The following is a 25,325-nucleotide window of genomic DNA, read 5'->3' on the forward strand; positions in this document are numbered from 1 at the left end:
GCGGAGTGTGTGCACTTAACCGCTGAGCCACAGGGCCGGCCCTGTCACATCTCTTTAGACTCCTTCAGCCTGCTACAGTTCCTCAGTCTTTTCTTGACTTTTATGACCTTGACATTTTTAAAGACTTGAGGTTAGTTATTTCGTAAAACATCCCTAAACTGGGCTTGTCTGGTGTTGCCTCGCAATTCGATTTGGATTATGCTTCAAATTTTTGGCTGCTTCTATTCTACAAGAAAACCTGGGGAGTCCTAAACTACATACAGTCATGGCTGCATTACGACATTTCAGTCAACAACAGACCACATATACAACTGTGGTCCCATAAGATTAGTACCATATAGCCTACGTGTGTTGTAGACTACACCACCTAGGTTTGTGCAAGTGCACTCTATGATGTTTGCACAACAGCGAATTTCTCAGAACGTACCCCCATCATTAAGCAACGCGTGATTATATCAAAATTGAATGAGACATGAGGATTTTAAAAATAGGCAAAAGATATGACTAGACACTTCACCAAATACGATATACAACTGGTTAATAAGCACACAAAAAGATGCTCATCATCATTAGTGATGAGAGAAACGCAAAGTGAAACCATAATGCAATATCACTTAGGAACTCACTAGACGGAAAAAAGACTGACTAAATCAAGTGTTGGTAAGGATGTGAAGAACTGGAACTCCTCATACATTGCTGATGGAAATATAAAATGGTACAACTACTTTGGAAAATAGTTTGGTGGTCTCTTAAAAAGTTAACAACACACCAATTTTCAAAAGCATCAAGACATTAAAGCAAAAGGAAGTCTGAGGGGGGGCCAGCCTGGTGGCACAGCGGTTAAGTGCGAGCGCTCCGCTTTGGCGGCCTAGGGTTTGCAGGTTCGCATCCCAGCGCGCACCGATGTACTGCTTGTCAAGCCATGCTGTGGCAGCGTCCCACGTGAAGTGGAGGAAGATGGGCATGGATGTTAGCCCAAGGCCAATCTCCCTCAGCAAAAAGAGGAGGACTGGCATTGGATGTTAGCTCAGGGCTGATCTATCTCACAAAAAAAAAAAAAAAAGCAAGTCTGAGGAACTGCTCCAGCCTAAAGGGGACCAAAGAGACAGGACAATTAAATGCAACACGTGATTGCAGAACAGGGTCTGAAGAGTAGGAAGTAATATGTCAGCGTTAATTTCCCGATGGTGATGGCTGTGTTACGGTTATGGAGGAAACTGCCCTTGTTTGGTGAAAATACACACTCCAGTGTTCTGGTGAGATGGGGCACTGTATCAGCAATTTACTCTCAAACGGTTCCAGGAAAGACCTTCTTTGTACTGTCCTTGCAATATTGCTATACATTTAAGATTGTTTAAAAACATTTGGTAAATGTGTAGCATTAAAAATGTTTTTTTTTTTTTTTTGTGAGGAAGATCAGCCCTGAGCTAACATCCATGCTAATCCTCCTCTTTTTGCTGAGGAAGACCGGCTCTGAGCTAACATCTATTGCCAATGCTCCTCCTTTTTTTTCTCCCCAAAGCCCCAGTAGATAGTTGTATGTCATAGCTGCACATCCTTCTAGCTGCTGTATGTGGGACGCGGCCTCAGCATGGCCGGACAAGCGGTGCGTTGATGCGCGCCCGGGGTTCCAAACCCGGGCCACCAGCAGTGGAGCTCGCGCGCTTAACCGCTAAGCCACGGGGCCGGCCCTTAAAAATGTTTTAAATTAACCTACTACAGAAAAAAAAAAATGCCCTTCCCTATTTACTCTATATCCTTACCCCATTTTAGTCTTTTTCACAGCGCTTACCAGTAAGTGAAACGTTACATACGTGTGCTAGTCTACTTCCTTCACTGAAAAGTAAGCTCCTCAAGGGCTGGGGCTAGATTTTGTTCACCACTCTATTTTCAGTGCCTAAAAGAGTGGCCAGTACACAGGGCATTCATGTTTATTCAATGAAGTAATCTGTAGTCTTATTATGGTTTAAAATAAAATCATTTTACCATCCTCTCCCCCAAAACCACACACACATCACTTACCCGATGACTCAGCAACTCCACTCCTAGGTACCCAAGAGAAATGAAAACAAATGTCCACACAAAGACTTACACATGAATGTTCATAGCAGCACTATTCACAAGAGACAAAAACTGGAAACATTCCAAATGTCCATCATCTGGTATAGCCATCCAATTAATTATTATTTGATGACAAAAAGCAGCCAACTACTAATCCTGGCAACAACATGGATGAATCTCAAAAACATGTAAGTGGGGGCCGGCCCAGGGTCATAGTGGTTAAGTTCGCACGCTCCGCTTCGGCAGCCCAGGATTACCAGATTTGGATCTCGGCGTGGACCTACGCACTGCTCATCAAACCATGCTGTGGCGGCATCCCATATATAAACTAGAGGAAGATGGGCACAGATGTTAGCTCAGGGTCAATCTTCCTCAGGGGAAAAAAAACAACAACCCACCATTGTAAGTGAAGAAAACATAAGCTACAAAAAACTGTATCTTGCATGATTCTATTTTCATGAAAGTTCTAGGACAGGCAAAACAGGAAGCAGATCAGAGTTGCTTGGAGGTGGGGGTGGGAGTAGGAATCGACTGCAAATGACAAGAGGGAACTTTTAGAATGATGGAAAGGTTCTAAAGCTGGATTGTGGTGATGGTTGCACAATTCTGTAAATTAACTAAAAAATTATTGAACTAACACTTATAATGTTATGAATTTTATAGTATGTTTATAGAGTTGTTTTAAAATAAAAGGTAGAAAGCTACAGCCTCCTTTTGCTTGCTGTTTGGTCAATTTTTAAAAAAATCTGTGTAATATAAAGGGGTGAATGAGGTTTTACTTCACTCTATAAGCAGGATATGAGCATTTTACTTAACCCAAATTAAGATCCAAACTACAAAATGTGGTACCCTGATAATCAGTAGGAGCTGCAGTCTTCATATTCTCTTCATTTGCCTGGCCCCACAAGTCAGCCTTAAAGGGAATTCTCAGAATCTGCACTGGACTCATCCATCAGCCATCCCTCAGCACCCACCTGAGCAAATAAGTGGCTCTGTGAGTACCTGGGCCTGAAAAAACAAACCCATCAATGCTAGTAATTAAAATAACATTGCAAATTAGAGCAACAAAGTTTGAATTTGTGTAGAGGATCCTGACTGGCTGAGAAAGAAACTTAATTTTCTTGGTTAGGATGTCCTGTCAAGTTTTTATTTGTCAACCATAGTTTTATTTCTTAGAACATGATTCCTAATTAGGGGGAATAATTATGATACGGCTTCAAATTCTCAAAAATTATTTTAGAGGATTTATGTAACAAAAAAGAAAACAAATGTGATCTGCTTACTACAGGAACTGCTCAGAGGTGCTTTATGTTTATTTAATAACAATAGAAAGAATAAGCCATTTAAAAAATAGGTATGTGCATAAGCCACCTTTTTCAGTTTCCCAAATGCAGAAAAACAGGAGGGCCATTTAAAATTAAAGGACATATCAACATGGGGGCTGGCCCCACGGCTTAGAGGTTAAGTGCACGCGCTCCACTACTGGCGGCCGGGGGTTCGGATCCCAGGCGCACACTGACGCACCACTTCTCCAGCCATGCTGAGGCAGTGTCCCACATATAGCAACTAGAAGGATATGCAACTACGACATACAACTATCTACTGGGGCTTTGGGGAGAAAAAGGGAAAAAAAAAAAAAAAAAGGAGGCGGACTGGCAATAGATATTAGCTCAGGGCCAGTCTTCCTCAGCAAAGAGGAGGATTGGCATGGACATTAGCTCAGGGCTCATCTTGCTCACAGAAAAAAAAAAAAGACATATCAACAGACTTTGAAAAAAGTATTTTAGACCTGTCTTTGGGATAAGTGCTATACAGAGAAATAAAAGGAAACTCATTAGAAGGAACTTAAAGCCAAGGCCCTGATCAGGCCTTTCTAATCCTTTCTTCAAGCCACTCCCATTTGGCCAGGCATCCCACAGACTAAGCTCAGAGGGCTAGATGTTTTGTTCACTGATGTATCCACATAACTATAATGTGCCTAAAACATACACTATTTGTTAAATTAATTAGTAACCGGGAAACCCAGGTAGAGCTACTTACTTTGTCCAGAATGATCTCATAACAATGTTTTTATACGTTACACAGTAATTTCTTTCCTTATTGGTCTGTCCCCAACACTACACTGCAACATTCTTGAGGGAGGGCAGGAACATGGCCCAAGGCCTGGCACGAAGATGCTCTCTGACTGTTAAATCAAAGAATGAGAGAGCGAGTTGCCCAAGGTCACACAACTGGAACTCGACACACAACTTTTGTGACCCAAAGACTAATATTTTTATTTCTGCACATCCTGCTTTACACTCCAAGAGGATATTCCAAGAGAGTGAGGTGAGGGAGAATCCAGGTCTTCCAGGCCCATTTACTTCAAGGGAATAACAACAATTGGAGCATTAACCAGATATTGCAGGCTCAGCACTTTACCAACATATCTCATTTAATTGTCACAGCACTGAGGTGTACATCACTACCCTCACTACCTCCTTTCTACAGATGAGGAAAACAAGACTCAAGTTGGGTAACCTGCCACAGTCACATATAAGTGGTCAAAGCCCATGCTCTTACCCACTCCACTGTATAGACTCTCAGAAAGAAGATAAAACCCTGGGGTGAAGGCTGTGACCAGGATCAGAATGCTGGCCTCAGACAATCTGGTCAAGAAGTCACTCAGTGGTGGTGGGTTCTCAGGTGTTTCCTTTTTGTTAGGCTGCATAACTCATATACATGTCACATGTTATATATGTATCAAATATTAAATTTTAAAGATACCACCCAGTTTAGCTGTCACCTCCACAGTGCCAGACACAGGGAGGCAGAAGAACCCTAAAAGCAATCCAAAGCTCTTCTTCCACCTCAATTACTTCTCCCTCTCCTCTCCACCCCTCCTTCCCCCCACGCCCCAACAGCAGGGAACAGTTCCAGGCTGGAGAAGAGCAGAGGGAGCAGCACCAAGAACTTTAACCTGGCAAGTCAGTAGTCAATGGGAGACATCTCTTGACCACCCTACCTCACCCCAACACCTTAGAGAAGTCCATTCTTATCGCACCAGCTGACTGGCCCAGAGTGGACACTATCCCAAGCTGGATCAGATTCTCTCTCCCAGGAATTGGTTTCAGAGTGCTCTCAGCCTCCGGTTCTCAATGTACTGAAGACACACACATACCTTTGGGAAGCTAAGGTCAGCTCTCTTCTGCCAAATGCATAGGGAAATGGTAAAACAGAAAAGAAAAACACCCCAGCTGCACAGAGACGCAGGGAACAAGATTTTGTAAATGTAAAGAGGGATGGGGTAGCTGCCTTGGTCCATTTTCTAGTTCCCGGTTGCAACCATACCTGAAGCTTTAACTGCACTTTCTGTCCCTGAAGTACCATGAGAAAGACCCCTCGATCTTAACCATAAACTCAATTTCTACAATCCATTTTCTATAAGGAAGTGCCTGAAACACTCCAGCAGCCTACACTACCTTTCACTCAGTTAATTCCAAGTCATTCTTCAGGCCCCAGCTTAAATACCACATCCTCCAGGAAACCCTCCTAGACCACTCTTCAAACCATCTTAGCTCCACCTTTTATACCCTCCTGTAGCAGTCTGCATCTCATCACACTCAGTAAACGTTATTCGTGTCCTGTTGGACTGTAAACACCAAAGAGTAAAAACCACTTCTGTTCACCACTTTGATCCTACCACCTAGGACACAGGTCACTTAATAATATTATTAAATAAATGAAAATCAAGGAACTGGTACAGGTAAGTAGGAGGGGTGAGAAGAAATCAACACTACCCTCCTGATAAAAACTAGGTTGCTCTGACCCTACCTCCCTCACCCTTTCCATGTATCTAGTTTTTCCCTCTTCTACCTCCTCAACAGGCCCAACTCAGCTAAGACAATCATCATTTTATACTTGGATGTCAATGCATTCATTGTAGGAAGGCTACAGGAAGTATGTTTCCAGGTAGCTTGGTGTAACAGAAGAAAGCCTATAGTGGTAAAAAAAAACCCCACAGGTTTTGGGGTCTAGACAAATCTCAGTTATGCTACATATTTATTGGCTGCCAACCTTGGACAAGTTACCTAAGACCTGGTTTCCTTATCTAAAAAGTGAAAAAAATAAAACCTCAAAGATGAGCATGAAAATGAATTTGAAACCACAGCACCTAAAGCACGGCTGGCTTGCAAATAAGGTGAGTCAGCTGGTCATGACATCTCGTGCAGAATCGCACCCCTACACCCCACTTTCCAACTCCTAATGGCCATGGGTTCAGAACCCAGAGCCTGCCCTAAGACTGAGAATCTGAGACGGATCTTGGTGAACATCTATCCTGCTGGCTTTCCAACGCGTGGGAGCCCCAAGAAGTGAAAGAGAAGCAAAAGGAGAGAAACAACATGTCAGGGTTAGGCAGGTAGGTAGGTGGGGTAGGCTGGATGCAGACGGGAGTAGCTCTGGATGTTTGTTGAGGAATCGGTTGTTTTTTTAATTACAGTAGCTCCCCCTTATCCACGGTTTCGCTTTCTACGGTTTTAGTTACCCATGGTCAACTGTGGTCTGAAAATATTAAATGGAAAATTGCAGAAATAAACAATTCTTGAGTTTTAAATCATGCGCCATGGACCGGCCCGGTGGCTTAGCGGTTAAGTGCGCGCGCTCGGCTGCTGGCGGCCCAGGTTCCGATCCCGGGCGCGCACCGACGCACCACTTGTCCGATCCCGGGCGCGCACCGACGCACCACTTGTCCAGCCATGCTGAGGCCGCGTCCCACACACAGCAACTAGAAGGATGTGCAACTATGACATACAACTATCTACTGGGGCTTTGGGGGAAAAAAAATAAATAAATAATCTAGAAGAAATGGATAAATTCTGAGACTTATACAACCTCCCAAAATTGAACCAAGAAGAAATGGAGAATCTGAATAGACCAATCACAAGTAAAGAGATTGAAATAGTAATCAAAAACCTCCCAAAAAATAAAAGTCCAGGACCAGATGGCTTCTCCAGTGAATTTTACCAAACATTCAAAGAAGATTTAATACCCATCCTCCTCAAACTATTCCAAAAAATAGAGGAAGATGGAACACTTCCTGAATCATTCTATGAGGCCAACATCACCCTGATACCAAAACCAGACAAAGACTGTGTATACAAAGAAAGAAAATTACAGGCCAATATCGCTGATGAACATTGATGCAAAAATCCTCAACAAAATATTGGCAAACCAAATACAACAATATATTAAAAAGATCATACACCATGATCAAGTGGGATTTATACCAGAGACGCAGGGATGGTTCAACATCTGCAAATCAATCAACGTGATACATCACATCAACAAAACAAAGAATAAAAACCACATGATCGTCTCAATAGACGCAGAGAAGGCATTTGACAAGATACAACATCCATTTATGATAAAAACTCTCAATAAAATGGGAATAGAAGGAAAGTACCTCAACATAATAAAGGCCATATATGACAAACCCACAGCTAACATCATACTCAACGGGGAAAGACTGAAAGCCATTCCTCTGAGAACAGGAACAAGGCAGGGCTGCCCACTCTCACCACTCCTGTTCAACATAGTACTGGAGGTTTTGGCCAGAGCAATTAGGCAAGAAAAAGGAATAAAAGGAATCCAAATAGGTAACGAAGAAGTGAAACTCTCACTATTTGCAGATGACATGATTGTATATATAGAAAACCCTAAAGAATCTGTTGGAAAACTGTTAGAAACAATCAACAACTACAGCAAAGTTGCAGGGTACAAAATCAATCTACAAAAATCAGTTGCATTTCTATATGCTAATAATGAACTAACAGAAAGAGAGCTCAAAAAGATAATACCATTTACAATTGCATCAAAAAGAATAAAATACCTAGGAATAAATCTTACCAAGGAGGTGAAGGACCTATACAATGAGAACTACAAGACATTATTGAGGGAAATCCACGATGACATAAAGAAATGGAAAGATATCCCATGCACGTGGATTGGAAGAATAAACATAGTTAAAATGTCTATATTACCTAAAGCAATCTACAGATTCAATGCAATCCCAATCAGAATCCCAATGACATTCTTCACAGAAATAGAAAAAAGAATACTAAAATTTATATGGGGCAACAAAAGACCCCGAATAGCTAAAGAAATCCTAAAGAAAAAGAACAAAGCAGGAGGCATCACAATTCCTGACTTCAAAACATACTACAAAGCAATAGCAATCAAAACAGCATGGTACTGGTACAAAAACGGACACACAGATCAATGGAACAGAATTGAAAGCCCAGAAATAAAACCACACATATACGGACAGCTAATTTTCGACAAAGGTGCTAAGAACATGCAATGGAGAAAGGAAAGTCTCTTCAATAAATGGTGTTGGGAAAACTGGACATCCACATGCAAAAGAATGAAAGTGGACCATGTGCTATCGCCATTCACAAAAATTAACTCAAAATGGATCAAAGACCTGAAGGTGTGACCTGAAACTATAAAACTCATAGAAGAAAATATAGGCAACACATTATTTGACACTGGTTTTAAAGGAATCTTTTCGGATGACATGCCTACCCAGACTAGGGAAACTAAAGAAAAAATAAACAAGTGGGACTTTATCAGACTAAAGAGCTTTTATAAGACAAATGAAACCAGAATCAAGATGAACAACCAACCAACCAGCTGGGAGAGAATATTTGCAAAACACACATCTGACAAGGGGTTGATCTCCATAATATATAAAGAACTCACACAATTGAACAACAAAAAAACAAACAACCCGATCACAAAATGGGCAGAGGAAATGAACAGACACTTCTCCAAGGAAGATATACAGATGGCCAATAGGCACATGAAAAGATGCTCAACATCACTAATCATCAGGGAAATGCAAATCAAAACAACACTAAGATACCACCTCACGCCCGTTAGAATGGCTATAATCACCAAGACAAAAAACAACAAATGTTGGAGAGGATGTGGAGAAACAGGAACCCTCATACACAGCTGGTGGGAATGCAAATTGGTGCAGCCTCTATGGAAAACGGTATGGAGATTCCTCAAAGAATTAAAAATAGAGATGCCCTATGATCCAGCCATCCCACTACTGGGAATCTATCCAATGCACCTGAAATCAACAATCCAAAGAGGCTTATGCACCCCTATGTTCACTGCAGCATTATTCACCATAGCCAAGAAGTGGAAGCAACCTAAGTGTCCCTCGACTGACGATTGGATTAAGAAAATGTGGTATATATATACAATGGAATACTACTCAGCCATAAAAAAAGACAAAATCGTCCCATTTGCAACAACATGGATGGGCCTGGAGCGTATTATGTTAAGTGAAATAAGCCAGAAAGAGAAAGACAAACACTGTATGATCTCACTCATATGTGGAATATAAACCAACACATGGACAGAGAAAACTGGACTGTGGTTACCCGGGAAGTGGGGGTGGGGGGTGGGCACAAGGGGTGAAGGGAGTCATATATGGGGTGATGGACAAACAAAAATGTACAACCCAAAATTTCACAATGTTAGAAACCATTAAAACATCAAAAAAAAAAAATTATTAAAAATAAATAAATAAATCATGTGCCCTTCTGAGCAGTGTGATGAAATCTCAGCATTCCCACTCCATCCCAGACATGGATCATCCCTTTGTCCAGTGGATCCACGCCGTATACACTCCCCACCCATTAGTCACTTAGTAGCCATCTAGGTTATCAGATCCACTGTCACTGTTGCAGTATCACAGTGCTTATGTTCAAGTAACCCTTATTTTATTTAATAATGGCCCCAACGCACAGTAGCAGTATTGCTGGCAATTCGAATATGTCAAAGAGAAGTCGTAAAGTGCTTTCTTTAAGTGAAAAGGTGAAAGTTTTTGACTTAATAAGGAAAAAAAAATCTTATGCTGAGGTTGCTAAGATCTATGGTAAGAACGAATCTTCTATCCGTGAAATTGGGAAGAAGAAAAAAGCAATTCGTGCTAGTTTTGCTGTTGCACCTCAAACATGTACATGTAGGAAAAAACATAGTATACAGGGGTCAGGACTATCTGAGGTTTCAGGCATCCAGGGGGGTCTTGGAACATACACCCCATGGATAAGGGGGACTAGTGTAGTAGGTACCTTAACATGAGCAAGGTGAGGAATACATATATATATGGTTCCTAAGAAAACTCAATTTGGATGCTTTTCATAAAAATTTTTTATAAATACTTGAGAATTAAGAACATACAAATTAAATTCATGGGAATAGCTTATCAGAGCTAACAACCAGGAACACATTATTAGGGATGTCATTAATATCAAAATTAATTTTGTTCTGAGTTTTACTTGCACTCAAAGCTGTTGAGAAGTTGAATTTTCTGTTGCTCGTGTAAGCTGGTCTCCTCACTTCTCTGAGCTCCAAAAACCATACGAAAGACTTCTTTATTAAAATTTGAATTAACAGTTAATAAGCAAAACTAAGAATCTGAATCCAGACCTGTTTCCAGGTCTCTAGTCTTTACAGATGATATATACTACCGCTGGTCCTGCCTTTCAAACAGGTGGTACAAACACCCAGCAGAGTTCCAGGGAGGGAGGGAGTGCTACTGCAGAGAGTAAGAAGGGTAAATTTACGGAGGGGATGAACCTTAGAGGAAGGCAGCTCTTGAATAGGGCCCAGTGTTTCTCGGGGGTGGGTTGGAGGGGCACACTACTGACATCCTGACAGGCCGATTCTCCAGTGGAGGGACTGTACTGTGCACTGCAGGTTGTTTAGTGTGTCTGCCTCCACCACATACACACTGAAGGCCAATAACACCCCCCCCCATGCCCCAATCAATGTAACAACAACAACAAAAAAGCCCACATATATTTCAAAACATCCCTGGAGAGGGAGTAAAATCACACCGAGTACCACTAGAACAGCAGAAAGAAGAGAGAGAAGGCACAGCGGTTAGAAAGCATAAGAGAGACAAAGAGGGGAACACAATTCAGAAAATTCGATGATCTGGCAGAAAGAGGGCCATCCTTTAATGACTCTCACCTACAAAATCAAATCCGAACTCCTTTGTAAACTATGTCCTTCAGAATTTGGCCTGCCCATCCCAGCTATTTCAACTCCAGCTTTCTCCCTAAGGCACTCCTGCCATCCCAAACAACTTGTGGTTTTCCTGACCTGACATACTGTTTTTATACTTCTGTGCCTTCGCATGTACATTTTCCTCTACCTAGAATGCACTTCTCAAGGTGAACTCCTAGTCATTTACACCAACACCCAGCTCAAAAGTTTGTGAAGCCATACAAAGACAGCCCCACATCACTCAGGTCTTTTTTCTCACAGCACTTCACACATTCCTTCTGTATGGCACTGGTATATTCTCTTTATTATTGCCCAACTCCATCCCACTCTTTGGACTAAGAGCTACTAAAGGACAGGGACCACATGAATCTTGGCACATAGAAGGCGCTCAAAAAATGTTTTCTGACTGACCTTGCATGAAAGCTTTTTCAAAAGGCTAAAAAGTGATACAAGCAAAAGCAGACAAAAGATATTATGTTATTGAAAGCATGTATTTTCTCATCTCTGATCTTTGGTTGAGTGTCACTTAGGAACTGGGCAGACTGGGATGCTCTATCACTTCCTCGCTGTGTGCCCTTGGGTAAGTTAACTAACCTCTCTGTGTCTCAAGTTTCTTCATTTACAAAGTAACCACCTTTGCAGGGTGGTTATGAGGATTTATTAATGTACGTAAAACAAACAAACAAAGTGGACTAAATGGCAGTTCTACTAGTCTGCCATAATCACAAAAACCTTAACAGGACAGGATACTGTACATCAGGAACGTGTTCACAATCAAATTTTGGTTGGAACCATCTGTTTTGGGGGGAGAGAGTTGAAAGTCAACAAACCCAATAGCTTGTCTTCAAGCTGCATTGTTTGCCCTCTATAGTATTCAATACCAATCCCTTAATGACCACTATCTCCCTTGGCTCCTTTGACAATGCACACTCCTGGTTGTCTAGTCTCTCTGACCACACTTCCTCTGCCCTCTTCTGTAACTTGCCTTCTATTGATACCTAAAGTCAAGCATTCCTTTGGCTCAGTTCTCACATTTTTTTTCTCATCTTGTCCACCCTCAAGGCTTCAATTAGTATCTCTATGGAGAGGACCCTATGACCTCTCAATCACATTCAGAAAGTGTTTCAAACTCAACTTATCCAAAATAGATACTTAACTGGGGCCAGCCCAGTGAAAAAGCGGTCAGGTTCCCACGTTTCGCTTCGGTGGCCTGGGGTTTGCAGGCCCGGATCCCAGGCACAGACCCAACGCACGGCTTCTCAAAGCCATGCTGTGGCGGTGTCCCATATAAAGTAGAGGAAGATGGGCAATGGATGTTAGCTCGGGGCTGATCTTCCCTTGCTCTCGCGCGCGCGCTCTCGCGCGCGCGCTCTCTCTCTCTCTCTGACACACGCACACAAAATAGATACTTATCTTAGTTAATGAGATAAGCATACAGTTTCAATTTCTCCTCTCATGCCTTTTTTCTGATTCTTATATATCTCACCAGTTCTCAGGTTCCTCTTCCTTTGCCTGTCTCTTAAAAGTATTTGTTTGCCAGTTACCTCTTTGGTTTTTCTGTTCTACCTCAGTAGTTCTTAACCCTTCTGGGACAACAGATCCCTCTGAAAACCTATGGAATGCTATGGATTGTTTACTAAAAGGATGAACATACACAACATCTGCTCGCCATTTCACTTAACCAATGACCTCAGAAAAGAATCTGTGCTCATCCACACAAGACTACCACTTACATAAATTTTCATCTCCAGATTCTACTTCCCTCTTATTTATAAATTTCAAGATGCCTTCCAGATACAGCCTAAATGGCCTACAGGCATCACAAACTTAAGTCCGAACCAGAACTATTTTTCCCTAACAAACCTGCTCTGTCTACAGTATTCCTTCTCAGATAACGGCACCACCATCCTCCCAGGCTCCCAAGCTAGAAGCCTCGGAATTAACTACTGTGCCAATCCCCAATCACCAAGCCTTGCCTCAGAAATCCTTCTCAAATCCAAATCCCATCTCTCTCAGCCTCTTACCCTTAAAGATCTCATCATCCTTGATTCTTGTCATACTTGTTATGATTAAAAATCTTTCTACCACTCTTCTGACAAGAGCTCTTTACCGATTCTGTCTTTATAAGGTCTCTCATCTCCACCTACTACCTTCCACTGCCACTGTATTACTTCACCTCTAGACCATTACAATAGCCTGATTCCCCCACCTCAGTTTTTTTCCCTATCATTTCCACCAGTGTTGATCTATCTTCCCCCAAAATTTCAAAACTGACCATGTGACCGCCTCTTTTCAAAAACAGGCTTCTCCACTGCACAAATATACCATCAAACTCAGTTTTGCCTTTAGAGTCCTCTACGATTTGCCACCTAAGTACTTTTCCAGGATTAAATTCCACAGCTCAAACTGTCACTTGTGCTTATTATATATCAAAATCACACCCACTCTTAAAGGCCCAACTCAAACTCCACTCTTCCTCTTTATAGCCTCCAACTAATGATTAGAAAAGGGCTCTGCACATAAAAGGCAAGATTCCTAACGAACTGATTCAGGAAATGAAAAAAAAAATTGCCTGAAAATCCTTAAATCCTTCTGGAAGCAATAAGTTTTTCAAAAATATCTCTATTCAAATATTAACATTTAGGGCCGGCCCTGTGGCTTAGTGGTTAAGTGCGCGCGCTCCGCTGCTGGTGGCCCAGGGTTCGATCTCGGGCGCGCACCGACACACCGCTTCTCCAGCCATGCTGAGGCCGCGTCCCACATACAGCAACTAGAAGGATGTGCAGCTAGGACCTACAACTATCTGCTGAGGCTTTGGGGGAAAAAATAAATAAATAAAATTAAAAAAAAAAAAATTTAACATTTCAATCAAGAAGCCCTCCATAGGGACCGGCCCAGTGGTGTAGTGGTTAAGTTCTCCCATTCCACTTTGGTAGCCTGGGGTTCGCCGGTTCGGATCCTGGCCACGGCCCTACTCAGCACTCATCAAGCCACGCTGAGGCGGCACCCCACATAGAAGAGCTGCAACTCTAGGACTATGATACACAACTATGTACTGGGGCTTTGGGGAGAAAAAAGAAAAAAAGAGGAAGATTGGCAACAGATGTTAGTGCAGGGCCAATCTTCCTCAAAAAAACAAAACAAAAAACAAACAAACAAAAGCCCTCCATAAACCCAGTACTGTTAATCAACATTTACTAAATGCTAATAATGTATAATGTAGATTAAATTCTTACTAGGGTATATCATCAACCTGAAGATAAAAAACTATAATCTGGACCCAGGATTCTAATTCCAATGATATTCATATTTTACTTAGGTAAAGGAAATTACAGCAAAAGTACTTGGCACTTCACCTGATAGAGACTTAGGTCAAATAACTCTACAGTAGTGACAGAAACAGTTACTAGATCTAAATCATCTAAAGACTAGTAAAAATCTTATCAGATAGGAAAAAAAACTTTCAACTGAAATGTCCTAAATCTAAAAATTTTTTCAGTCCATATTTCAGGTGTTACATTTTTTAAAAGGGTCAAAGGAATGTGATGGCCAATTGTGAGCCTTTCACAATGAGACACGTTCACAGGCGTCCTCACCAGCAGGTGCAAGAGCAATCAGATGTATGCAGAGAAGTGATGCTGCCGGCAGTACTTGCTCTCTGTTACTTTCTAGGGCCTTATTTCTTTTAGACTTAACCTAATTTAATTTCTTTTTCGGCTCCTAAGCCTCTGAGTTCACATTAATTTCCACAGTTGGACACCATGAAGCATTTTGCTCCAGAAGAAAACGAAAATATTCAAAAATCTGTTAGTCCTTTTTTTTTTTTGTGAGGAAGATTGGCCCTGAGCTAACATCTGCCAATCCTCCTCTTTTTGTTTTTTATTTTTTGCTCAGGAAGACTGTCCCTGAGCTAACATCCGTGCCCATCTTCCTCACTTTATATGGGATGCCGCCACAGCATGGCTTGCCAAGCGGTGCATCGGTGCGCGCCCGAGGTCCGACCCGGCGAACCCCAGGCCGCTGCAGCGGAGCGCGCGCAATTAACCGCTTGCGCCACCCGGCCGGTCCCTATTAGGCCTTCATTTTAAAAAAGAATTTTAATGAGTCTTTCTGTCTAGCTATGATACCTAGTAACACATGCTCTCTATGGCATTTCTAAAATTATAATCATTCAAATTTAAATGTGTTTCTAAAATAGATTTGCTTATAACAGTAAAACATACTAAAATTCTAAAATTACTAATAATACTATTTAAGGAAAGCAGGGAGTAATAGGAAGAGCTGCAGCATTTGAAGTAGGATCTCAGTCTACAATATCAAGTCTGACTCTTTAGTTTTATGACCTTAGGGATTGGCTTCACCTCGAAATACTTTCTCACCTGAAAGAGGGATATTACCACCTCTTCCTCTCTTGAGGTAGCTGTTCATATAAAATGAGATAACGTACCTAGCACAGTACCTGCCAAGTGTTCAATAAATATTAATTTGCTTCCTACAATCAACACAAAAAGACACAAGAAGATTTAGCTGTAAGATTTAGGTGTGTCTTCATCAGCACAAAACACTACAGCTAGTTGGTTCTAATAAAAACAATACCGTCACCTCCATTCCACAATCTGAGGGATCTGGATCAAGATGAGAGAGCCTGCACGTGATTCTGCAACAACTCCATTAAGGCTGTATATATACTGACCACTAAAACATTAATAGGAAAAGTCCACAGTAATTGTGCTAAAACGTCTGGAGACGTTTATGCTGATAAGAGCGCTCACTCGAGGCAAAGAAAAAAAAGTCAAATTAGGCCCAACTCCAGATGACTCCTTAATAAATCAAGAGAGCGATGCTGGCTTACTCTTCCTGAAACGCAAACAGTAAAATATTAAAATCCACTTAAAAACTTCGAGATTGAAATATTCCACAAACAGCACTGGTGCCGCTAATGCTTTTTAGAAAGCCTGCGCAGGAGAGCACCATTAGCACCACTAAAGATGTTTCATGAAAGCCGTTCGCGGAAAACACAGGCGACGGGAGGAACATCGTATGTGATTATTTCGGCATTCTGTACACACCCCGAGGCGAACCGCTTTCAAGACCACGGCCGCCGCCACCACCGACAAACATCTGAAGGAATTCCTGGCTTTACAATCGGATGTGCAAAGAAGGCTGGCAAACTGGGGGACGGGAGGCGCCACCGTTCCCTGCCCGGGGGTCCTCGCTCTGAAATTCGCGCTGCGCCCGGTTCCGGGAGTCCCTGGTCCCGACCCCCGCCCCCCGCGCCCCTCCCCGCGGCGGGTGAGGGTCGACCCGCGAAGCGCCGCGAGCAACACGCAAACCTCGCCCGGCCCCAGGGCCCCGCCCGAGGCCCCCGGTGCGCGGACCGCGGCGAAGCCCGGGGTCGAGGTCGCGGCGGCGCAGGAGGCCGAGGCGCGGACGAGGCCGCAGCTGCGTCCGCGGCGGCCCCGGGCGGTGGGCGGCGGGCGCGGCCGGGCCTGCGGGCGAGCGCGGACACTCACCACACCATGCCGTAAGCGCCCTCGCCGATGTACGAGAGATTGGTATAGCGTGGCCCCACGTCGAACACCTGCCCGCGGACCATCTCCGGGCCCGCGCCCGCCGCCGCCGCCGCCATGTTGGCTGCCCGGCCGCCGCCGCCGCCGCCGCGCTGGGCTCGACGCTCCGCGGCCGCCGCTCGGCCCACGCCGCACCTCCCGGAGGGACCGCGCCGCCGCCGGTGCAGCCGCCGCCGCTGACCGGGAAGCAGCAAGGAGGTCACCGCTCAGGAAGACTCGACACCCAACAATCCCTCGAACCGACTGCCTGCTTGACTGACGGACGGGCCGGCGGGCGGAGGGAGGGGCGCGCGCCGAGGGCGCCGGGGCGGGGCCAGGCAGCGTGCACGCCGATTGGCTCCCCGCGGCCTGGGGGCAGGGCTGCGCGGGCCGGCGGAAGCGGCGAGCTCAGGGCGAAGCACTGCGGCGGCGGCGGAGGCACCGCCCTGCGTGGTCACGTGTGTTCGCGGGGGAGTCGGCGCGGGAGGCGGTTCCCGAGATGCAGGAGGTTACGGAGGCGTTGGACAGATTTGGGACGTGGCTTGCCAGACGGTCAGGGGAAGGGAAATACCCAGAGTGGGGGTTCTGGCGGAGCCAGAGAGCCCCCGGGGACTGCGCGTGAGAGACGAGGACGCGCCACACACGGCCGCGGTCTGCGCCAGGCGTGTGCGGGTCCGTGGTGCACACACGAACTTAGAGGCCTCGAGACGAGGATAGGAACCGAAAGGCGTGACCGAGACCGAGAAAGACGTTTGCGTACTAAGAAAGTGTGAAATACAAAGGTCGAGACCAAAAGGAGAGACTCTGAGAGGATCCGTTACTCAGACAGAGGTTCATTCAACGAGTGTTTGTGAAGCACCTGCCATGTCCCTGGGCATGCACCCTCACAGAAGTTACATTCTAGAAGGAGGCATAGATTAAATAGAAATATATACATATGAAATACTCAAGTTCTGGTAAGTACTATGAAGAAGTATAAGGCAGAGTAGGGAGTTAGGGAGTAGTGGAGTGAGACACTAGAGAAAGACATTGAGATTCAGAAACTGAGACCCAGATTGCACAGATGCACAGAATCTTAGACATAGGACATACTGAAGTATGAATGCAAAGATGAAAACGCTAAAACCAAAACATCCATATCTAGAGAAAATGAGACAAACACACTTGGGCTCAGAAATAGTCACACACACCAGAGGTTGAAAAGTAAAAATCGGAATCCTGAAGCAGATGAATGCCAAGAATAGCTAACACAATGAGACAGAAAATGATGGAGCCCCTGCTTCTGAACCATTTCCCATGCCATCTTTGGAGGGGGAGTCAGGGTGGGAGATGATGCATTCTGATTGTCCAATACTGTGATCTTGAAAGCCATCAACTCAGGACTTTCAGACATCAGTGAAGTTCAAGTAGTCAGTCTCAAAGGTGATTAAGCAAATTTTTAAAAAACCCCATAGGAAAAAAATATGTGGCACATGAGAAAAGAAAGAAAGTGCTAGAGCCGAAACTTAATCTTTGAAATATATTTAGTCCATGAAGCAGAACCCAGTTTTAGAAAGCACCTAATGCTTATTCTTGATTATAAGAGGACATTGCGTCTTTTAAAGAACAGGCCAAAGTAAATGGAGAGTACTATGAAATTAAAACCACTATAACCAAAGCAAAATTCAGTGGTCAAAGCAGTAAAAGGCAGATTTGATAATGCAACAGAGCAAATCAGCAATATAGAAGATAAATATAAGAAAAATTCAAAGTGCTGGAATTCTTTGAGAAGAAAACTTCATGGAGAGTCAAACTATAGGAATTCCCCTAACAGAAGTCAGAGCAAATCAATTAGAGGCAATAATTAAAATGATAATAAAAGAAAACTTGCCTTAGGTCTGAAAAGATCTGAGGTGGAGATGGAAAATTGGGTGAGTTCGCTGGGATGCCGAAAAATGAATGAGCAGAAACCAACCTCGAGACATAATTTCGGGGGTAAAGAACAAACACAGTATCCAATCAGAAAAAAAAGATTATGGTAAAAACTGGTTTTCTTTAGATTCCTCCTCTGTAATTAAATGGAAAGGAAAATGGAACAAGATTGACAGCACTCTGAGGGGGTAGGTTGTAACCCTCCTTGGAGGGTTTCATCCCCTCCAATGCCTTGATTCCTTCTAGGTCTTTAACTGTTGCTCAGAATCTGCCTCCTGAAGTTCAAGTCATCTTGTCCACTGGACAGCTCCATGTGACATCATCCTCCAAGAGCTTCAACTTCATATATCCAGACTGCCAGTGGTTAACTGGAGGAGTTCTGCACTCAGACTGCCAGAGGGTTTGAATCTTTGCTGCTCCACTTAGTACCTATATGAGCTTGGCCTCAGTTTCCTCGCTCTTAAAATGAAGATCACAATAGTACCTACCTCATAAGTTTGTTGTACAGAATAAATAAGACAATATATGTAAAGAGCCTGGCACATAGTAAGTATCCAATCAATGTTATCTGTTATTGTTATTTACCCCACTGAAACGTGTTCCTCATCTTCTATCTTGGATAGCATCACCACCCAGATACTCAAGCTGGAGGTCTGGGTATGATCCTTAACAACTCATTTTACCTCGCTCCCAACCCTCCCCCTTTCCAACCAGTCACAAACTCATATAAATTCTATTTCTTTAATATTTCTGAAATAGTTTCTACTCAAAGTGTGGTCTCCAGACCAGCAGCACCAGCATTATTTGGGATTTTGTTAGGAATGCAGCACCTCACCCCAGACCTACTAAATCGGGATCTGCATTTTAACGAGATCCCCAGGTGGTTCGTATGCATATTAAACTTTAAAAAGCACTGTTTTCTTTTTTATTTTTTTATTGATGTGTAATTAACATACAACATTGCATTGGTTTCAGGTGTACAACATAATGATTCAATATTTGTATATATTGCGAGATGATCACTGCAATAAGTCTAGTTAACATCTGTCGCCATACGTAGTTACAGAATTTTGAAAAGCACTGTTTTAAATGAATCCACTTCACCCGCACTGCCATCCTGTTGCGTAAAGCCTGCTGCATCAACTCTCACCTAGGCTACCACAATAGCCTTAACCCTTCTGCTTTCAGTGTTGCCAATCTCCAATTGCTTCTCCTTATACCCAGATCAATCTTTCCATAACACATTTGACCATGTCACTCCCCTTCCTAAAGCAAGTCAGTGGCTCCCCATTGCACTCAGAGTGAGGCCTTTGCTGACCACCCCTCCCCCACCACTCTGCTTAATCTGCCTTCCTTGTGCTTCATGCTTCAACCAGACTGGACTACTCTGAGTTCTCTTTGTCTTTCAGTGTCACCACATGCCTGTCTCTCTCCCTGTAACGTGTTCTCTCTCCACTCTTCCAGCATTTGTGGACATTTTAAAGCCACCACACTATCATGGCATGATGCATCTGACCACTAATTTTCTCCAGAGAACTTCTCTTGCGTGGTTCCATGGGAACTAAGTAACGTTATGATTAAAGTTTGGCTTCACTTGTGGTTTTTGACAGGGAAAGTGCACTGACCAGAGGACAGCCCTATTCAGGTCCTTTGGCAATTACTGTTCATTCTAAGATGGGATTTAGATATACATCAGTCTCTGCTGAGTCAGGTTAGCATGAGGCAGGCCCAGAGGGAACAATCATCTAGCTACATTGACAACAACAAATTTCTGGAAGCGCAAAGCTGAGGGCTAGGCTCTGGAACCATACTAAGCCACTATAGAAGCAGAAGACCTTGCTTGAATGGCCAGCTGGCCACCTGGATGTCTTCCTTATTGCCTCTCTAGAGTGGTGACAGTTCACAGATCTGCAGAATCTTAGAAAACAATGGACATCTGTCATTTTTGCCTATATAGCATCAACTCCTCCTCCTTCTGCTAGCAAAAAACCAATTTTACTTTGGTGAACCATCCCTTCTGCACTCTTCACCCCCAAGTCAAGAGTAAGTATGTGACCCAGGGCTCCCTAATCAGAGTCACAGATGGTTCAAAGGATGGGCATGTGACCTGATCCAGGCCAGTGACACTCAGCCCAGACTTGGCAGAAACAATGAGAAAGGAGTACTTCCTTTCTGTTGGGGTGCTACGGCAGTGAGTATGAGTCTCAGGCCAAACATGCCTTGATGTGAGAAGTGCCCTCTGAGAATGAAGGTAAGACGGGGAAAGCAGAGCCCAGAGATGGAGACAATTTCCTGATGACACGGTTTGAGGCTGTATTCAACTGAGCCTGGACTTTACAGGTTCGTGAGCCAATATATTCTCTTTTTTACTGAAGTCAATTTAAGGTAGGTTTCTGTAACTTGAAACCACAAGAGTTTGTGACTAACACACTACCCAGTTAACTCCCTTTTCTGCAAAAATTGCTCAGAATTTTATAATAAATCACTGAGACATGAATCAGAAACTCATGAATGATGAAATGAGAGAAAATTGGCACTGAGCCTTGAAACCAGCTAAAGATAGAGAGATAAGTGAATAAAAACACCACTCAGTAGAGACTGTTTGATGCTGATAAGTTGAAATAATTGTTGTCACTATGGTAACAAACAAAATGCAAAAGAAAAGAATTTGAGACAGAGGATTTTTAACCTCAGATTAATTCAATGAAAACCAGAGAGGAAGAAAGAGGGTAGAAAAAGCAAGGCACTAAGTCTTTTACATAAAGTGAAGATAAAAGTTATTTTTAAAAATAGTATAATTTTCATATTTTTTTAGTGTAAAATGCTTTATGTCTACCTTATAAATTATTATAGGAGATAAAAGGGAAAATGTAATTCACACAGCAGAAATCAAGAGTCCTGTACCAAGAAGTGTATTAGACACTTTCCTCACATTGTAGATGTGAGGAAATGGCAAGGAATCATAAAAAACAATGCCAAAACACCAAAAAAATAGATGATGGGAAGTTAAGACAAAGTGTAACAAATAAGGCAAATGTAAATAAATAAGAAAAACATAAATAGCTAAAATTCCTGTATAAAACTATGAAAATCTCAGATTAGATCAAAAGACAAACTCTGAATATGTACCATTGTAAGAAAGAAGTGGCCAAGAATACATATAGTATAAAGAGGTATTGTGAAAACAAATGCACCAAATAGCATAGCAACACAAAACAGGAAACACAAATCTTTAGAAATATGTATGACTAATAGAAATACAGTTATAGTAAAATATATTACACACCACTATCTGTGATATATAAAATAAACAAAAATTAAAATAAAGATAGGTTAAACAACAGAATTAATAAGGCATCAAAATACATTCTGAGTTCCACACTTACACATAAAATACAAAAAGATATCCTACACTGGACCACAAACAGTTTTAATAAATTCAAATAAGCAAATATTGTTCAGGTCAAATCCTCTGATCACAGCACAATTTAACAAATAAATAATCACACAAAGTTAAATTTCAAAATCCCTAACCAGTGGGAAATTAACAAATATTCTACTAAATAAATTTCAGTCAGGGAGGAAATATGAACACAGTAACATACTCTAGAAAACTGTGAGAATAAGATTACTACTGAAAGCTTGAAGGGCAATTTCTTTAATATTAGGCTGAAAGCTGGCTGGCCTCTGGCACTATTACTATATAACATCACTCCCGCCCAAACAGAGCAGCTAGTTTTCATCTCCTTTTCTAGGTTCCTCTTATCTGTCCATTCCTTAAATTTCAGTGTCCTCCACTTACCAGTAGAAGCTTTCAGCTCTAGGTCCAGAAAACTGAATCAAACAGGGCCAGGACTAGGATGAGGCGAGTGAGGCACCTAGGAAGCAACATTTAAGGAGACACTCGCTCTCAAGGTCATGCAAGTGCAACATCAGCATCTGAGAGCAAGTGCCTCCTTAAATGTTGCATCCTAGGTGCCTCAATTGCCTCACCCTAGTCCTGGCCCTGCCAAACCAAATTGGTATAAACAGCAGGACTCCTACTTTCTCATCTAACAAGAATCCTACAGATAAGGCTCTTGCTCCTCTTCTCTGTCCTTTTCTAGGCACTGCCCTATTCTGTGCATTGTTATCATCCTCATGCTTGTAGGGATCCGACTACAGCAGTTCCAGACATCACATGGTGCCACACATTCAAAGGGAGAAAGGGATTGCTTCTTTGGGAGTCTTCTTCTTAGGAGTGAGGAAACCACCGAGCCACCCAGCAGTCTTCCCCTCATGCCTCATCAGCAGCAGACTGGGTCGCATGCCCACCCCATCTAATGCTCATCAAGAAGAATGAGACCACCATGAGTGTCTTAGGCCAATCAAGATTTACCTTTGGAACTTAGGAGAGAGAGACTCTCCCCTAGTTACACGGGGAGAAGATGGACACCCCAATCAAGTCAGGACTCCAGCATCCAGGAAGAAAGAGGGAATGGATGGGCAACAAAAAGGGCTATCCCACTATTCTCATATGACATACTCCTCCCAGGGTAGCCATCATCTTCACCACCCAGGTGCCCGAGTCTCCCTCTCTAGCCCAAATCACACACGTCAGCTCCACAGTCAAGTGCACAGCCCCTCGTTGCAAACATCCACCTGAACTCCTCACCTGCCCACTATCTGATTCCTAACTTAACCAAGAGCCCCTGCACCTTCTCAGTTCCTCAAGCCAAAGAGTAAACATCTTTCTCAACCTCATTCTTTACCAACCCCAACATCCAGTTCATGCCCGAATCCTCCTCACTGAACTGCCTAAATAGTGTTTATTTTTTAAAATAAACTTTATCTTTTAGATTTACAGAAAAATTTCAAAGATAGTAAGAGAGTTCCCAATACCCCACACCAAGTTTCCCCTATTATTAGCATCTTACATTAGTGTGGTACATTTGGTACAATTAATGAACCGGTGTTGGTACATTGTTATTAACTAAAGTCAATACTTGATTAAGATTTCTTTAGTTTTACCTAAGGTATTTTTTCTGGTCCAGGATCCCATATTACATTTATTCATCATGTGGTTGTGATAGTTTCTCAGACTTTCCATATTTTGATGACCTTGACAGTTTTGAGGAGTACTGGTCATGTATTTTGTAGACTTTCCCTCAAATGAGTTTTGTCTAATGGTTTTCTCATAATACCTCTAGGTATTATGCCCAAATCTGGGCTTTTGGGAGGAAGACCACAGAGTTAAAAGTGCCACTTTCATCACATAACATCAAGGCTGCATACTATCAACATGACGTCCCTGTTGACGTTGACCTTGATCACCTGGCTGAGTTAGTATTTGTTAGCTTTCTCTCCTGTCAAGTTACTTTTTTCCCCCTTTCCAGACTGTACTCTTTGGAAAGAAGTCATTATGTGCAGCTCATACTTAAGGAGTGGGGAGTTATGCTCCACCTCCTTGAGGGTGGTGCATCTATAGAAATTATTTGGAATTTTTATGCATGGGAGATTCATCTCTAATATTGTTTGATTTTTATTATTTCTTTTGAAATAATATCAAACCTAAAAGTTGCAAGAACAGTATAAGAACTCCCATATCCCCTTTCTTTCCTCTTCTCTCTCCATATATATGAATATTTATGCATATAGTAATGTATGTATATATTCATATACAAAGAGATATAATGAGAGAGATATATAAAATTATTATAATTCTTTTTCTGAACCATTTGAGGGAAAGTTAGAGTTCCATCATTTCTAAATACCCTGGTGTGTATTTCCCAAAACAAGAAGTCTCCTACATAGCCACAGTACAATCATCAGGATCAGGAACTCAGTGCTAATACAACACTGCCATCCAATCCAGACTCTATTAAAATTTCACTGACTGCTGCACGTGGCTCTTATTTTTCTGGTCCAGGATTCAATCCAGGATCATAAGTTGCATTCAGTTGTCGTGCCTTTTTAGTCTTCAGTCTGTAACACTTCCTTGTTCATGACCATGAGTTTTTGTTTTGTTTTGTGTGATTAGTGAACTCTTTTAACTTTTCTTTATTTTTTTTTTTTTTTTTTTTTTTTTTTTTTTTTTGTGAGGAGATCAGCCCTGAGCTAACATCCGCCAATCCTCCTCTTTTTTTTTGCTGAGGAAGACGGCCCTGGGCTAACATCCGTGCCCATCTTCCTCCACTGTATATGGGACGCCGCCACAGCATGGCTTACCAAGCAGTGCGTCGGTGCGCGCCCGGGATCCGAACCAGCGAACCCCGGGCCGCCGCAGCGGAGCGCGCGCACTTAACCGCTTGCGCCACCGGGCCGGCCCCAACTTTTCTTTATTTTTAAATTAATGTACAGTAAAAATGACTTTTTAAATGTACAGTGCTATGAGTTTTAACACTTGTATAGATTTGTGTACCTACCACCTCAATAAAGCTATAGAACACTTCCATCACCCCTGAAAAACTCCCTTGTGCTGTCCCTTTATAGTCACACTCTCCCCCGTCCCTAACCCCTGACAATCATAAAGTATGTAACCTTTTCCAACTGGCTTCTTTCACTCAGCATAATGCCTCTGAAATTCACCTAAGTTATTGCATGTATCAATAGGTTGTTCATTTTTATTGCTGGCTAGTATTCCATTCCATTGTATGGATGTACCACAATTTGTTTACCTGTTCACCAGTTGAAGGACGTTTGTTTTTTCCCCCAGTTTTGGGTGATTATGAATAGAGCTACTATAAACATTTGTGTATA

At 42.7% G+C, this 25,325-nt stretch overlaps 1 protein-coding gene across 1 annotated transcript in view; it reads right to left on the minus strand.

Annotated features, from left to right (window-relative positions):
* MAPK1 (mitogen-activated protein kinase 1) overlaps positions 1–16,956 on the minus strand; it is a 102,117-nt gene extending 85,161 nt beyond the window's left edge. The window contains exon 1 of the mRNA XM_058532038.1: positions 16,641–16,956. Coding sequence (XP_058388021.1) covers positions 16,641–16,756 — 116 coding nt within the window. The 5' untranslated portion in view covers positions 16,757–16,956. The remainder of the gene's footprint in view (positions 1–16,640) is intronic.
* Positions 16,957–25,325: the final 8,369 nt, after the last annotated feature.

Source organism: Diceros bicornis, chromosome 35 (genome assembly GCF_020826845.1).
Source record: "Diceros bicornis minor isolate mBicDic1 chromosome 35, mDicBic1.mat.cur, whole genome shotgun sequence".
Classification (NCBI taxonomy): Eukaryota; Metazoa; Chordata; class Mammalia; order Perissodactyla; family Rhinocerotidae; genus Diceros; species Diceros bicornis.